At 41.9% G+C, this 17684-nt stretch overlaps 1 protein-coding gene across 2 annotated transcripts; it reads left to right on the top strand.

Moving 5' to 3' along the window:
* The first annotated feature begins 1380 nt into the window (after nt 1-1380).
* LOC115159273 (voltage-dependent anion-selective channel protein 2) lies at nt 1381-17647 on the top strand. Of its 2 annotated transcripts, XM_029708832.1 has the most exons (9): nt 1381-1508; nt 4501-4572; nt 4969-5018; nt 5337-5339; nt 5889-6094; nt 12930-13151; nt 15397-15547; nt 15694-15751; nt 15901-17647. In XM_029708832.1, the coding sequence occupies exons 1-9, from the start codon at nt 1421-1423 to the stop codon at nt 15990-15992; spliced, it is 942 nt and encodes a 313-aa protein (XP_029564692.1). In that variant the 5' UTR covers nt 1381-1420; the 3' UTR covers nt 15993-17647. The 2 variants fall into 2 exon arrangements, with proteins under 2 accessions (XP_029564692.1, XP_029564693.1); XM_029708833.1 differs by lacking the exon at nt 5337-5339.
* The last annotated feature ends 37 nt before the right edge of the window (nt 17648-17684 follow it).

Here is a 17684-nt window from a genome sequence, read left to right as displayed (position 1 = left end):
CGGGGCTTTCACCCTTCCACGTAAAAAGAGAACGTCTCCATATTTTTCACAAACAAACCCGATTTAAGGTGGAACGGGAAATTCCCTCAGCTGCTTTGATTAGCCTAGTAGTTCATTGTGCCATAGTCCACACAGAATAACTGCAGCCTCCCCTAAATAAATATATCAGTCAGCAGTAGCCTGGTGTTACTCATAGCGGCCCCATAGCCCTTGTTGGCCTCAACCACCATAGACTTTATAAAAACAGTTTCCAACAACCTTTACATTTCTTAGGGTTGCCTGGTATGTAGGTATAAACAAAAATATTCACCAATGTGACCCTCACATTGGGCTTTAATATATATATATATATATAAAGAACAAATTCTTATTTACAATGACGGCCTACTCCGGACGACACTGGGCCAATTGTGCGCCACCCTATGGTACTCCAAATCACCGCCGGATGTGATACAGCCTGGATGCGAACCAAGTACTATAGTGACGCCTCTTGCATTGAGATGCAGTGCCTTAGACCGCTGCGCCACTCGGGAGCTTTACACAGATTATAGGCAGCCTTCGACACTGACACGTCATTGGGCCCTATATTAGGTAAGCCTACTACATTCCCCCATGTATATAGCCTACAACAACAGTAGTGACGACTTCGTATCTTTCTTATCCTATTATTTGTCACTAAACAATGCTATTTTCGTCCAAATATAACCTAATGGAGTCAGCCTGCGCGCTAGTGGGCGCTATGGATCTCCAGTGGATGCGGTTTCCACCATGGCCACAAAGTCAAAGATGGCTTTATCACAGATACACCATTGTTCTATAAATGTGACGCATCCGCTTAGCGTTTCCACTCACTAACAAATATGGTAGTGAGAGGAAGCCCACTGGCTGGCAGAGGGAGAAGACGGAACGAGATGGACTTTGGCCGACATTCTGCACATTTTCTTATCGATGAAACATTTGATCTCAATTCAGTTTTCTGTTCCCTGAACTATAATATGTTATGAACAGAGTGGACTAGGTTTTGTAGACTTTAGCCTTTGCAAAAGTTTTTTAAAAATCTCGTTGTTTAGGAGTGCAAACGCGAATTGAGTTATTGCACATGCGTACTTCACAGAAGAGGCGTTCCCTAACGAAATGTGCAGTGGATGCGGCTGACCAAATAAATTGTAGGCTGCAAAAAGTCTGAAGTTTGCAAAAGAGCCAGTGTCCCTCCCAAGCCCCCAGCCCTTTGAGATGCAATTTGACTATGAATAAATTGAATTGACTGAATATATTGCTTTATTGGCAAATGCTGGAATGAATTTGACAAATGATGTAGCTAAAACATTCTGCTGCAGTCATTCATGCCCTCGCCCCGGTGAATTGCGCATGCTCATTGCGTCTCCTTCACTGTGCCCTATCTTTGCCAAGCAGATACTTCATGCTAGTTGGTGGGAGAGAGCTAAAGTACGCTACCTTTGACAGGGTGAAGGAACAACAGTGCCCAGACGCTTCACAACATAACATCGGTATGAACAATCTAGCTACTGTTGATATAGCACAACAGTTTATTTGTTATAATGCTGTTTATTGCATGGAATAATCATGGAAAATGCATGTCACTAACTAGCGCGTTTGTCCAAGGTTAGCCACTGCACCAACTAGCTAGCCCGCTACAAGGGACTCTTCCAATGTCCATCTGTTGAGTAATGTGGTTAGCTAGCAAGCTAATTAGCTAGTTCTGAGCACTGGCTAGTGTCCTAGCAAATGTTACATAATGTTGTTTGCCAATGTCGTGCCGTCTAATCCCAAGTATAATTTTGTGTTAACTCAAGATAAATTATTACATTACAATGACTTAACATACGAATTACTTAGATGTTGGCTAGTCAGCTAATTTACTGATGAAGTCAAGCCACCCCAACGCAGATGTAGCTAGTTACCTAGCCTAGCCAGCATTCCAACTAGGACAGTTTGGCTAGCCTTGCTAAAGACCACTCTCCAAGTGTCCCATCTGTCCGTTGTCCGAAATGGACGGTGCACAATACATGTTAAGCCCGATATTAGGGCACAAAGATATTACTTTGTGCCCTATGGCCCTCACCTTCAAGATACTAGCTTTCAGCTAAAGCTAGCTAACGTTAGCCATCATTGACTGCTCAATTTGAAAGATAATCCACTGTTCCTAGGCCGTCATTGTAAATAAGAATTTGTTCTTAACTGACTTGCCTAGTTAAATAAAGGTAAAATCAGGAGTGGATTAACCAGAGTCTCATTGTTAGGTAGTTGGCAGGATAATACATTTTTACAATTTTATAGCGTTGAACATTAGCTAACTATCTTGAATAGCAAATTATATTTTTTTCAATATTATAAATACATTTACTTATTATTACTAACCTGATCATTTTAATGAGTAGAATGCTTTGCGACATTTAAAGGTATCTCAAAATACACATGAATAGAAATGTCTCTGTAAAATCAACTAGGTATCCATCGACACAATTTTATAATTAATAATGTGGAAATTTAGCAAGTTTAGGTGACTAAACTGCTTGGAGTAACATTGGATTGTAAACTGTCATGGTCAAAACTAGAGATGAAACGTTATGAAAATTTTATATCACGATTATAGTGACCAAAATTATCGCGGTATTGTTCAAATGTGCTGGAAATGTTGAAAAAGTACTGATACACTGAAATCAATTCACCAAGTTTTATATTTAAAACCAACAAATAAAATGAGCAGAACTTTGTGTGCATAAACATTAAAATAATAACATTAGATGGCACCATGTGGCCATGAGAGGTAAAAGTTTCCCTTGTGCAGGTTTAAATGAACACAACCTTAAGTAAGCAAATCAAATAAACAACAAATAAAATTAGCAGTACTATGCACTTTGTGTGCATAAACATTTAAAATAGTAACATTAAAGATGGCTGCACGCCCACTCTGTAAACAAGGGAATAGCAAATGTATTATTAGTGTTACATTATAATTATTATTACACACAGTCTAAATTCTGTGTTGCATTTGAGTATATGCAATGACCCCATGCACAATTTACATAAATACAAATGAGTCTTAAGAAGACAGTGATAGTAATTGCAATGTGCCCAACAATTGACATAAATACAGGAGTCTTGTATAGGAGTCTATAGTATTTCTCCTGTTGGAACACTTTTACAACCTGACGGATTTTAAATGAACAAAATGTTGGTTGGGTGACAAAACTACATAACGTGTTGTGTGCAATGGGCTTATAGTCTGCAGACACACGTCGCATACAGCAGCAGAACAACGTGTAGTGTTTTTACAAAAGTAGGTAACACTGAAAGCTTCAGTTTACATTATTGACAAGCTATTAGCAAGTTAGACAGACAAAGCATTACATTTCCCCCCATTCCGAAGTCCCCACATCATGCATTGAGCTAAACGTTAACTTACCTTTCATTCGCTATAAAGTGGCGGTTGCGAAGATGACTCAAGAGATTTGAAGTGTTGCCCCCTTTCGCAGCGTTTTTTTTTGTCGTTGCATGTTCTGCAGACAGGGTGACCATCTTCGATTAAGTTTCCTTCAGCACTCTTGTAAAACTCAAAATACGACCACACTTCAGATTTGGACCTTAGAAGGCTGAAAAATCACCCGACCGCTGTCACTGCCTTCCGCCATGTTTCCACACAAAATAAAACCCATGCTGCGCCTGCGTCAGACTGTTGCTAACTTTGGTTGATGCTGGACAGTATTTACCGTGCGTTTTAATGATAATATTTATTAGAAACAGTAATAATAACCGTTGGGAATTTTACCGTGGTTTATCGTGAAACCGGTAACCGTTTCATCCCTAGTCAAAACATGTTGATACAACACTACCTAAGATGGGGAGAAGTCTGTCCATTATAAAGCGCTGCTCTGCCTTGTGTTAGGTTATCATTTTTCCAGAGTAAATGACTCATGGACACTAGAGAAGATCAACCAAGTTTAATTATTCTCAAAGGGTCGTTACAGCTGTAATTCAGACAAAGACATGTTCCCAAAGACACCCCTCCTTCTCTCCAATCCTTACATATTATGGTTCCACAGGAAGAGGGTAATGTTGTACTGTTTTATCTTTTGTTTTATGTGTGATGTACGTACCTTAATGTGTTTGGAACCCAGGAAGAGTAGCTGCTGGGATCCTTAATAAACACACATGCACTTGTTTTCTTAGTTTAGTTTTGTGATGCCTGCAAATATTGTTACAATATGTGTCTATACCCAGTCCTGTCAAGCCATAACAAGGGCCTAGGTTTGCAAATACTGCAGCCTGTTCTGCAAGCTCCTGTTGTCCCCAGTCAAGAAAATACATACCACCTCTGACTTTTCCAAATCAGTCCTGAGAGAATCATGTCGGCTGTTTGCAATATTCTAGAAAATCACACTCCACTGACTAACCACCTGACCTGTGTGAACTGAGTCAAATATTGCAGTGGGACACAGGCCTACATGTGTTGAATGTCCTGCCTTCTCGCTTCTCCAGGTGCAATGGCTGTTCCTCCTTCATATTCAGACCTGGGCAAGGCTGCCAAGGACATATTCAGCAAGGGCTATGGTGAGTTAATAGTAAAAATGTTTGCACACCTGAACAGTAATGCTAAGGAGGAGAAGCCAAAATTCCCCACAAAACAAATGACTCGGGAGTTGGCTAAAGCAGTGAAGAACAGATCAAGTTACTGTTTATAGCCTGGTCTTGCCAGAATTTGAAGCGCAGAAGTCAACTGGGAATCAGTCAATGTGATGTAATACATTTTTAAATTGCACTTGGCTGGCGAGGTTATGGTTTGTTAGAAAGCAAAGCAAACTATGTGTAATTCAATGCATCATAAATCAATTGCCATTCATACTTTCTCAGAAGTCTTCGAGTATATTGCGGCCATGTGTGTTTTATGAGTCTACGAGTCTGCTCAGATGTAACATTAACTCATCAACCTCTTGTTTAACCATCCAGGCTTCGGCATTGTGAAGCTGGACCTGAAGACCAAGTCTCAGAGCGGAGTGGTGAGTCTTCTGTTACTGTCCTTTTCCCCTTTACTTTCCCCTCTTTCCTCTGTCCCACCTGCTCTGCCTCAGCTTCTCTCTCTCTCTCTCTAATCCTGTCTATGGTTCTGTAATAACACAACCATTCTAACTGTCTGTAATTCTGAGCTCTAAGGTTCACAGGTTGCGAGGGGGTCTATCATTCAGGATAGAGAGTAATGAAAGGCCTGGTGTAAGACTGTGTGTGTGTGTGGGGGGGGGCGGGCGCTGTCTGTCTCCCTATCTGCCTTCCTAACCCCTGCTCTGTCCCGCTGCCACCTGGATTGCTCTCTACTGTAGATGGTAAGACTCTCTCCCACAGTGTACTGATGTCTGTACTATATGTATATACAGCATGATCCATGATATGTGCCGGGAGATGCAGACTGTCTGATCTCACTTTTAAAAGTATGTCCAGCTGATGGTAATGTCGGTCTGTTTGCATCTTCATCACTGTCCAGTGAATATTATAATTATTTTTGTCTCCATTCAAATGATCTATCCTTCCTCTCTCCCAGGGATCCAGTCATCCACCATCCTTACCTTGCATCCCTCATTTTCTTGACCTTTATTTTCCTCGCACACTTTTCTTTTCACCTGTAACGTTTTCTGTGTTTCTCCTCACATAATGCATGATTCTTTCAGGATGTCTTCTGCAGGCAGCACAAAACTGCCCGTTTCAACGATCTGCTCTTCTAGATGTCTCTTTCTCCCGTTCTCTCACTCATTACTCATTCCCTCAGTCCTTTTAAACTCTGTGACCCCAACTCTCTCTCCCCTCACACCGTCGCTTGTCTCACACAAATTCTCCCACTTTTTTATTTTGTATTTTTTTCTCTCTCACCCTCTCAGGAGTTCAACACATCAGGTTCCAGTAACACAGACACGGGGAAGGCAGCAGGTAACCTGGAGACCAAGTACAAGATGAAGGAGCTGGGCCTGAGCTTCAACCAGAAGTGGAACACCGACAACACCCTGGCTACAGAGGTCACTGTGGAGGACCAGCTGGCTCAGGGACTCAAGGTGGCCCTGGACACATCCTTCGTACCAAACACAGGGTGAGAGAAAGAGATGTCAATCTGATATGTATGGACAAAACATTAAGAACACCTGCTCTTTCCATGACGTAGACTGACCAGGTGAATCGAGGTGAAAGCTATGATCTCTTATTGATGTCACTTGTTAAATCCACTTCAATCAGTGTGAATTAAGGGGAAGAGACAGGGTAAAGAAGGATTTTTAAGCCTTGAGACAATCGACACATGGATTGTGTGCAAGACAAAAGATTGAGGTGCCTTTGAACAAGGTATGGTAGTAGGTGCCAGGCGCACCGGTTTGAGTGTGTCAAGAACTGCAACGCTGCTGGGTTTTTCACACTCAACAGTTTCCCGTGTGTATCAAGAATGGTCCACCACACAAAGGACATCCAGCTAACTTGATATAACCGTGGGAAGCGTTGGGTTCAACATGGGCCAGCATCCGTGTGGAACATGTTCGACACCTTGTAGAGTCCATGCCCTGAATTGAGGCTGTTCTGAGGGCAAAAGGGGATGTGCAACTCAATATTAGGAAGGTGTTCCTAATGTTTGGTATACTCAGTGTATATATGCCATTTATAGGGGTTAACGTTTTTGGTCCGCAATAAAAACATCTCCGGGGAGGGAATAACATTGCCTAATAAAGTAGAATGACTATTCGATGAAATAAATTCCCAAATAAAATTATTCTCAAATATTTAATGTTCTCTGTTATGCTGTGTGTAATGAACTGACATGCATGATTGGTGCTGACACTGATGTTCAGATGAAGGGCATGAAATAGTCTATAGTGTGCTCAACTCAAACAGCGGTGTGTAGCCTACTGTAGCTGCTGGTAAAGTCAGTCAAAGCCTATATTTTATCGCACAGGATGATATCGCTCAGCACTTTCCAGTGCTACTATTTTTGCCATGTAATGTTACTAAAGCTAAATTAAACAACCTCATAGTAGAATAGTTTACCTAGTCATCTTGTTGTGCATTCTATGTGAGATAAATATTCCTCTCATTTTTTGGGGCACTTAGCAAATTACAGGTCTGCTGAATGCGAACTTGAACATTGTGAAAATTCTGTGCAACTTCCAGCGCACGTTTACTGTGAACGCAGGATGTACCCGCTTTAAGTTAGTTTTAACAGTGGTCAAGTAGGCTACTGTGGCTATTTGATCATAATGGGAAAAAATGCATTGCACAACATTTTAACATGGAAATGGCTGTTCTATCATTCAGTCTACAGTAGCAGCCAATGTGTGGTGTTCAATGTAGGCCCACATTCCATGAGACTAATCCAATTGTCCTTCAGACAAGGAGGTGACTGAAAATGTTGTTGTGGTGTTTGATGCAAAAAAATACTTTACAAAATAAAATGCTACATTATTCCCATACCATTATTACTGAGAATCAGACAAATCATGCTACTCTCCTATTGCTGTCTACAAATTATCTACAGTACCAGTCAAAAGTTGACACACCTACTCATTCCAGAGTTTTTCTTACTTTTTACTGTTTTCTACAATGTAGAATAATAGTGAAGACATAAACACATATGGAATCATGTAGTAACCAAAAAAGTGTTAAAGAAATCCAAATATATTTGAGATTCTTCAAGGTAGCCACCCTTTGCCTTGACAGTTTTGCACACTCTTGGCACTCTCTCATTCTCTTTGATATTGATTAATTATTACAATGGAGCTGGTCAACGACCCACCCGTAGGTGATTTGTTGAGAGCCCAATGATTCTGAGTTGGGGCTTGCCTTATATAGCCCAACCTGGTTACATTTCCTTAATCCACCACAACTGTCTCAATGTGTCAAACCAACCCATATCTACTGGATGAGGTGGCCAAATATTCGGAGTCCTGTGTTCCCCTGCGAGTACTAAGAACAGTTTGTTCTTAGAAAGAGGACAAGGAGAGACTTTGTTCGGAACAGAGATATCTCATTTCTAATGTGTCAAGTTTCAGAGTACAGAGGGTGGAGGTAAGAACACGAGATGTGCATAGCTGTGGTGAATTAGGTACAGAGTTATGGGAAAACGGCAACTTGCACAACCAGAGTAACAGGATTGTACACGCATATCATTTATATAAGCCTTAAGGTAATGCGAATACCATTTTTTTTTTCACAAACTGATAGTGTTAACGGGGAAAATTCTACAAAGGTGAGTGACGTTGAATCTCGTGCTTCTCTGCGTGTGCTGATATTTCTTCTGTAAGGCAGTCCCAGGGGTACATTGGTACCAGCTTTCCATTGCTACCACATTTATATCGCTACTTTTACAATTGCGCGTGGCATCGTTTTAAAAAAGCACTTACAACCGGAGTTTCAGCGTTGTTTAGACCAGGGTTTCCTATCTGGTAGGGGGTGATTTTATTTGGTCCTCCAAGTGTTACGTTACAGCCTTATTCTAAAACGGATTCAATAATTTTTCCCCCCCTCATCCATCTACACACAATACCCCATAATGACAAAGCAAAAACAGGTTATTAGAAAAAATAAAAAACTGAAATCACATTGACATAAGTATTTATACCCTTTTACTTTAGGTGCCTGCCTTTTGGCAAACTCCAGGTGGGCTGTCATGTGCCTTTTACTGAGGGGCTTCTGTGGTGATTGGTGGAGTGCTGCAGAGATGGTTGTCTTTCTGGAAGGTTCTCCCATCTCCACAAAGGAACTCTGGAGTTCTGTCAGAGTGACCACTGGGTTGTTGGTCACCTCCCTGACCAAGGCCCTTCTCCCCCGATTGCTCAGTTTGCCCGGGTGGCCAGCTCTAGGAAGTGTCTTGGTGGCTCCAAATTTCTTCCATTTTAAGAACGATGGAGGCCACTGTTTTTGTGGACCTTCAATGCTGCAGAAATGTTTTGGTACCCTTCCCCAGATCAGTGCCTCAACACAATCCTCTCGGAGCTCTACGGACAATTCATTCGACCTCGTGGCTTGCTTTCTGCTCTGACATGCACTGTCAATTGTGGGACCTTATATAGACAGGTGTGCCTTTCCAAATCATGTCCAATCAATTGAATATTTCACTGGTGGACTCCAGTCAAGTTGTAGAAACATCACCAGAACTGAGCTTTTCTGTCCTTCTACATAAAGATTATGGGGGACCCCTTTAGTGATGGTAAATTCATCAGGGACTCTCTCATAATCAGAACACAACTCAAGTGACAAATTTAGCATACAAGGAGTTCTAATAGTGCATGGCCAGACGAACCAAGTCTTGGGTCCCTCGGAAGGAATATTTAAAGGCCTATCTCTTGGCAAATTTCCTGCTTTTCTACACATTTTGTCATGAGGCAGAGAGAGCTTTGCAGTTTTAAAGCTTAAATTACAATGCATTTATGTTAAAAGAAAATCATTTTTGGGGAATCCAAGAAGTATTTAGTTGAAAAATGTATAATTGGTGGAGTTGTGTGGATACCAATATCCCTGTGAGCCTCCCAGGCACATGTTCCATGGATCCCTTGGCCAAAATTATATATACACAGTGGAAGTTTACATACACCGAGGCTGGAGTCATTAAAACTCGTTTTTCAACCAATCCACAAGTTTCTTTTTAAAACACTATAGTTTTGGCAAGTCGGTTAGGACATCTACTTTGTTCATGACACAAGTAACTTTTCCAACAATTGTTTACAGACAGATTATTTCACTTATAAATCACTGTATCACAATTCCAGTGGGTCAGAAGTTTACATACACTAAATTGACTGTGCCTTTAAACAGCTGGGAAATTCCAGAAAATGATGGCATGGTTTTAGAAGCTTCTGATATGCTAATTTACATAATTTGAGTCAATTGGAGGTGTACCTGTGGATGTATTTTAAGGCCTACCTTGAAACTCAGTGCATCTTTGCTTGACATCATGGGAAAATCAAAACAAATCAGCCAATACCTCATAAAAAATATTGTAGACCACAAGTCTGGTTCATCCTTGGGAGCAATTTTCAAATTGCTGAAGGTACCACGTTCATCTGTACAAACAATAGTACGCCAGTATAAACACCATGGGACCACGCAGCCGTCATACCGCTCAGGAAGGAGACGCGTTCTGTCTCCTAGAGATGAACGTACTTTGGTGCGAAAAGTGCAAATCAATCCCAGAACAACAGCAAAGGACCTTGTGAAGATGCTGAAGGAAACAGGTACAAAAGTATCTATATCCACAGTAAAACGAGGCCTATATCGACATAACATGAAAGGCTGCTCAGCAATGAAGAAGCCACTGCTCCAAAACCGCCATAATAAAGCCAGACTACGGTTTGCAACTCCACATGAGAAATGTCCTCTGGTCTGATGAAACAAAAATAGAACTGTTTGGCCATAATGACCATCGTTATGTTTGTAGGAAAAAGGGGGACGCTTGCAAGCCAAAGAACACCATCCCAACCGTGAAGCACGGGGGTGGCAGCATTATGTTGTGGGGGTGCTTTGCTGTAGGAAGGACTGGTGCACTTCACAAAATAGATGGCATCATGAGGGAGGGAAAATTATTGAAATATTGAAGCAACATCTCAAGACATCAGTCAGGAAGTTTAAAGCTTGGCCGCAAATGGGTCTTCCAAATACACAATGACCCCAAGCGTACTTCCAAAGTTGTGGTAAAATGGCTTAACTCTTACATCTAGACGTTCCGCTAGCGGAACACCTGCTCCAATATCCAATGATAGGCGTGGCGCGAATTACAAATTCCTCAAAAATACAAAAACTTCAATTTTTCAAACATATGACTATTTTACAGCATTTTAAAGACAAGACTCTCCTTTATCTAACCACACTGTCCGATTTCAAAAAGGCTTTACAGCGAAAGCAAAACATTAGATTATGTCAGCAGAGTACCCAGCCAGAATTAATCAGACACCCATTTTCATCAAGCTAGCATATAATGTCACAAAAAAACAAAACCACAGCTAAATGCAGCACTAACCTTTGATCTTCATCAGATGACACGCCTAGGACATTGTTATACAATACATGCATGTTTTGTTCAATCAAGTTCATATTTATATCAAAAACCAGCTTTTTACATTAGCATGTGACGTTCAGAACTAGCATTCCCACCGAACACTTCCGGTGAATTTACTAAATTACTCACGATAAACGTTCACAAAAAACATAATTATTTTAAGAATTATAGATACAGAACTCCTCTATGCACTTGCTATGTCCGATTTTAAAATAGCTTTTCGGTGAAAGCACATTTTGCAATATTCTAAGTAGATAGCCCGGCATCACAGGGCTAGCCATTTATACACCCACCAAGTTTAGCCCTCACCAAAGTCAGATTTACTATAAGAAAAATGTTATTACCTTTGCTGTTCTTCGTCAGAATGCACTCCCAGGACTTCTACTTCAATAACAAATGTTGGTTTGGTTAAAAATAATCCATAGTTATATCCAAATAGCGGCGTTTTGTTCGTGCGTTCAAGACACTATCCAAGGGTGACGAAGGGTTACGCGCCCGACGCGTTTCGTGACAAAAAAATTCTAAATATTCCATTACCGTACTTCGAAGCATGTCAACCGCTGTTTAAAATCAATTTTTATGCCATTTTTCTTGTAAAAAAGCGATAATATTCCGACCAGGAAATCGTGTTTTAGTACAAAGAAAGAGAAAATAAAAACATGGTGTCCCCTCGTGCACGAGCCTCAGTCTCATAGTACTCTGACCGGCCACTATCCAAACGCGCTAATGTTTTTCAGCCAGGGCCTGCAAAGCCACCATTCAGCTTTTTGCCGCCTTCTGAGAGCCCATGGGAGCCGTAGGAAGTGTCACGTAACAGCAGAGATCCCCTGTTTTGGATAGAGATGATCAAGGAGGCCAAGAAATGGTCAGACAGGGTACTTCCTGTTTGGAATCTTCTCAGGTTTTGGCCTGCCAAATGAGTTCTGTTATACTCACAGACACCATTCAAACAGTTTTAGAAACTTTGGAGTGTTTTCTATCCAAAGCTAATAATTATATGCATATTCTAGTTTCTGGGCAGGAGTAATAATCAGATTAAATCGGGTACGTTTTTTATCCGGCCGTGAAAATACTGCCCCCTATCCATAACAGGTTTTAAGGATGACAAAGTCAAGCTATTGGAGTGGCCATCACAAAGCCCTGACCTCAATCCTATAGAAAATTTGTGGGCAGAACTGAAAAAGCGTGTGCGAGCAAGGAGGCCTCCAAACCTGACTCAGTTACACCAGCTCTGTCAGGAGGAATGGGCCAAAACTCAATCAACTTATTGTGGGAAGCTTGTGGAAGGCTACCCGAAATGTTTGACCCAAGTTAAACCATTTAAAGGCAATGCTACCAAATACTAATTGAGTGTGTGTAAACTTCTGACCCACTGGGAATGTGATGAAATAAATAAAATCTGAAATAAATCATTCTCTCTGCTATTATTCTGACATTTCACATTCTTAAAATAAAGTGGTGATCCTAACTGACCTAAGACAGGGAATTCTTACTAGGATTAAATGTCAGGAATTGTGAAAAACTGAGTTTAAATGCGTTTGGCTATGGTGTATGTAAACTTCTAACTTCAACTGTATATATTGAGACCTGGCCACGGACCTCCTGCAATACCCTACTTTGAAAACCCCTGCCCTAAGCAAGGGGACTGGAATTGGTCGAACTCACACTTTAATACATGTACAAAATTACCCTCTTCCCCTAAAAGCATGATGGTCATGACGTTTTTACATGAAAGGCGAGGTTAACTAAAATATGACTTGACTAAAAGATATGAAAGGATTTAGCATTTATTTATTGAAGATGCTATCACCTTTTTTAGAATATCAAGGATCAGATATGAAAGGATATTTGTTGGATGTCTAATTTGCTCTTTCTCTTCATCTGTCCTCAGCAAGAAGAGTGGCAAGCTGAAGACTGGCTACAAGCGTGACTTCCTTAATGTGGGCTGTGATGTTGACTTCGAGGGTCCCATAATCCACGCAGCAGCCGTGGTGGGCTATGACGGCTGGCTTGCCGGGTACCAGATGGCCTTTGACACGGCCAAGTCCAAACTGGCCCAGAACAACTTCGCCCTGGGATACAAGGCTGGAGACTTCCAGCTCCACACCAACGTGTGAGTATCTCAGTGCAGTGGGTCATGGCTAAAAATGCTGGTTTTGTTTTTGTGACTCATCGTAAATGTAGAAATGTGTTAGATGATAAAGTTTGGTAACTGTTGCCCTGTGTCTCTAATAGAAATTGAATCCATAGAATGGCTTAGAACCTCATGCTAAGTCAAAAGGACACAACGACAAGATTCAAGTTTAACGTTTACTCCACCGTATTAGCGCAATGCATGGTTGCCATTGCACCCAGGCCAGGTTCATAAACGAGACTCCTGCGCAGGCGCACTAATAAGAGTGATAGCACCGTAATAACAGAAATATAGGGATACTGAAAACATGAACTTAAATCTCCCACTTTTCTTTAAAGACAAATAAATCAATAACATAATTAAATGTCCCAAGTATTATTTAAGTTCCCCATTACAAATGGGTTGTGTGACAGTTATTTGTATTACTAAAGCTGCCACTTTACATTACCGAGTGCCTTTAAAAGCACAAGAAGCACGGATGTCCCTTTTTAGTCAGACAGTCAGCAAGCTGCTCCTTTGTGGCCGACCAGGAAAACAGCTTTGAGGTGTGGAATCACAGTTGTAGCGAAGGTCTGTGAGCCACCCCAGATGAAGTCAACATGACAGGCAAGTACTCCATTCACATTGCAGTCTTAATCAAGCCAATAGAAGACTGCAGGATCCACTTGTGACATTTTTCCACCTGTATTCAGCATTGTTGCCTTGACTTTGTTGTACCAGTAGAGTGATGCATCTGCCAGGCCATACACACCTTTTTAGTTTCAATCATATTTTGTACTTCTTTCATATTTAGTTCACTGACATAGCTATCAAGCCATTTTGCACCACATACTGTGCATGCACATGCTGTATCAATCACAGCAGATCTTAAGGATTCAACTATAAAGATCTCAGAAGCAGATTGGTTTGAAAACAGTGTAATGTTACACTGCTCTTTCTCTGTTAGTTTAACTTGTTCATTTTTATGAGGACAGTCTTTAACCCTATGGTAAGTGTTTTGACAAATAGCACATTTTGATCTCCTTCCATATGTCAAGTGGATTTGTGCCAGGAAATGGCGCCCTCGTCTGGTTGTCTTGAACCTGACTTTTTGGCGCCTTTTCTCTGCTGCTCAGTCACTCACTTTCATTCTATCTGTTATTCATTGACGCAGGTCAGCACACCGTGCAAGCAGTCCCTTGTTGTTTACTTTTATTTAACTAGGCAAGTGAACAAATTCTTATTTTCAATGACGGCCTAGGAACAGTTCTGCCTTCAGGGGCAGAACGACAGATCGGGGATTCGATCTTGCAACCTTTTGGTTACTAGTCCAACGCTCTAACCACTTGGCTACCTGCCATCCAGACAGGCAGTATCTAGTAACTTGAAAGCTAACACTGCATCCGGGAGAACCATCCTGTTCGAAATCAATGATGTAGTCAGTCATTGCAACCAAAATATCTCCCGTAACACTGTCAAAGTTTGAATATGCCTCGTAGGCACGGTCTTTCTCTTCTTTAAGAAATACAGAATCCAGTGCTCTGATCAAAGTTCCCATACCGTCATCCTTGTTCAAATCCTCAATGGATATTTCCAGTGCTGTATCTCTCGCTCTTCCTTCGAGCGATAATACCACCGCAAGTGCTTGCTTTTTCCCTCCAGATTAGTAACGTTAACCCGTGTCCAGATTCCAAGTTAATTTCCCCAATTTTCATACGACCTCGTCGAAGCGAGGTGGCACATTGTAGTTCTTAACCATCCTCTGCGACCAATGTTAACTCCCAAATGACACAACGACATGGTTCCAGTTTAACAACGTTTACTCACCGTATTAGCACGATACATGGTTGCCACTGCACTCAGGCCAGGATCGTCAACAACGAGACTCCTGCGCAGGCGCACTAATAACAGAGTGAAAGCGCCGGAATAACAGAAATATAGGGATACTTGAAACATGAACGTAACACCTCTAACCCTGGCAATTTGACTTTTTAACTCATGGGTACACTTAAAATGTCTGCCAGTCCACCCATAATGCCTCCATTGACATGAATGGGGAAGCCCCGTTCTATGGATTCTTCCTCAGTAATAACGTTATGGAGCAGGGAGGTATTCATTCACTTTAGGATTGTTTCTTACTGTATCTTGCCCTCTCTCTCCTTCAGGAACAATGGTGAGAGGTTGTTTAGGAGTATGATTTCGTGCTTGATTTGGGCATGTCTACCTGTTCTCTCTCCTCTTTCAGTAATGATGGGACAGAGTTTGGAGGTTCTATCTACCAGAAGGTGGATGACAAGCTGGAGACGGCGGTCACTCTGGCCTGGACGGCCGGCAGCAACAATACACGCTTCGGCATCGCAGCCAAATACGCCCTGGACAAAGACGCTTCCCTGTCTGTGAGTAACACGCACAAACACTCTGTCTTAGTCTCAACCCAGGCTCTTGCTGTAGGACCACCCCTAGCAGGGATGCAGCTCTTTGCAATGAATTCAGATTTGTGCACCAGAACACGTTCGATGACTGCCTGTGTCTTCCTCTGCAGGCCAAAGTGAACAACGCCAGCCTGATTGGAGTCGGCTACACCCAGGCCCTCAGGCCAGGTGAGTCACAATAGATAAGATTGTGATCTAATGATTGATTGATTTGATTACAGTTCATGATATCCTTGGAGCAAGGTCTCTGAGCACAGCTGTCATTTTAGGTCGAGCTATACTGCTTTTACATCAGGATATTCCTCTCCTCTGTGCAGGTGTGAAGGTGACTCTGTCGGCCCTGATCGACGGGAAGAACTTCAACACCGGCGGTCACAAAGTGGGCCTGGGCTTCGAGCTGGAGGCATAGAGCGGCGGGAATAAGACCCAACAACCAAGAGAAGAGCCCAGAACCAATCACCCCCCCCCATTCCCAACCCCACACACCCTACCACAGCCCTTACCCAAATCCATCATCCTGTAGACACTCCATTCCCACCTCTCTCACACACCACAGTCCCTTTACACTCACACACATTGAGTGTTTTGGCAGTAATAGTCAAACCTGTGGCCGCCATGTCCGTCTTGACTAAAGTAGCTCAAATACATGAATGAATACAGGGACCGAGAGAGGCATCCTGTAATGTCATGGCCGTTATAGTCTAGCCTTTTGGTTTAGTTAGTTAATTAGTTATCACTACTGGTCATCGAGTTTGAAATTGAGTGTTTCAGTCTGAGTGGATAAAGGCAGGCACTGGGGATGGATACCTCCCCTTTTAACTGACGTTGTACAGAAACACTGTGGCTAATTTGTTTTTTAAATCTTCTGACTGGTTACTGAAGTGGCACTAATATTTCAGTAGGTGTTTGGCTGAGTAGTCCTCGGTAAACGTGTCGCTCGCGTAAGCTTACATACGTGTATATTCCCCTTCGTATTTCATTGTAAACATGTCTGAATGAATATCGGGTGTAGAGCAGAAGGCTTAGTAAGGATGGAGGCCGGATGCATTCGAAGCCCGGTGTTTTCTTGGTTTAAAAAGAATGCCGTCTGTTTCTTTTTGTATTGGTTTGAGTATAAATAGTTTTGGTGTATTTTGGTTGTGCTGTGTTCAGTTGCGGACCACGGTGTCCGTTAAACCCAGTGTGATCGTAGGATGTTTGTGATTTTGGATGTGCACAACTTCAATTGTATGTTTTCATATCACGGGTGAAAACCGTTCGTTTTGGTCACAGGCCTGGTGGAAAGAGGCATTTTACAGCCAGTTCAGCCAATTTTCTTTCAATTCCTGACTTGACCGAACTGAGATTTTAATTGAGCCCAACCCTGAGAGGGAACCAACCATTTCACCACCGCTACAGTCTGCTGTTACTGTAACTACACTGAAGAGGGGAGTCTGCAGGAGAGGTTAAGGAAGATTCTACATTACGCATACAGCACTACAAACGGAAGGACCTATTAGGAGTATTGTCGGCTGAATACAGTTCTACATGTCCCAAAACTCAACATTTCTTCATCTCCTTGTCTTTGCTCTGAGGCCACTCTTCTTTAGAGGACAGCTGGTAGGTGAAAGCAATATGGTGGAATCTTCCTGTAGGTGAGAAAAGATGGCATTTCTACAGTGTTGCTTCTATCGATCTAGTCTTGTTAAGATCTGTGGTCACATGAAGAGGGATGTGGATGTTGTTGCTCATGCAGCTTTAGACCTACGCCCCTTCCTGGCTGTCATTGGTGCCCTCGGTAGCCAAACGACACTCCCTGTATGTCCCACTCTCTGTACATAGTATACATATTCTCCTCCCGAGTTTCAACACTCATACGGTTAGACAACATTTGAAGGGAGGCTTTTGTGTAGGTTCGGTCCTTCCTTTACCAAGTCATAAACCACGAATCCACGTATCTTTGTTTTCTTTCCATTTTCGTCATAATTATAAATCTTTTTGAATTGGTGTGTTCGAAACACAGCACCTTGTTTTTTCCCCCAACCTCAAGTAATGGAATTCTAATAAAAAAAAACTTGTCTTGATGATGTCGTGTCTTTTGTTTCTCAACGTTATTTTGAGA

The sequence above is a fragment of the Salmo trutta genome, chromosome 23 (assembly GCF_901001165.1).
Source record: "Salmo trutta chromosome 23, fSalTru1.1, whole genome shotgun sequence".
Lineage (NCBI taxonomy): Eukaryota > Metazoa > Chordata > Actinopteri > Salmoniformes > Salmonidae > Salmo > Salmo trutta.
This window is presented reverse-complemented; position numbering and strand designations above follow the sequence as displayed.

Coding starts and splice junctions, on each gene's coding strand:
- LOC115159273 (XM_029708832.1), top strand. CDS start 1,421: ATGCTAGTTGGTGGGAGAGAGCTAAAGTACGCTACCTTTGACAGGGTG. Junction 6,095..12,929: donor TCCTTCGTACCAAACACAGG/GTGAGAGAAAGA, acceptor ATCTGTCCTCAG/CAAGAAGAGTGGCAAGCTGA. Junction 15,548..15,693: donor ACAAAGACGCTTCCCTGTCT/GTGAGTAACACG, acceptor CTTCCTCTGCAG/GCCAAAGTGAACAACGCCAG.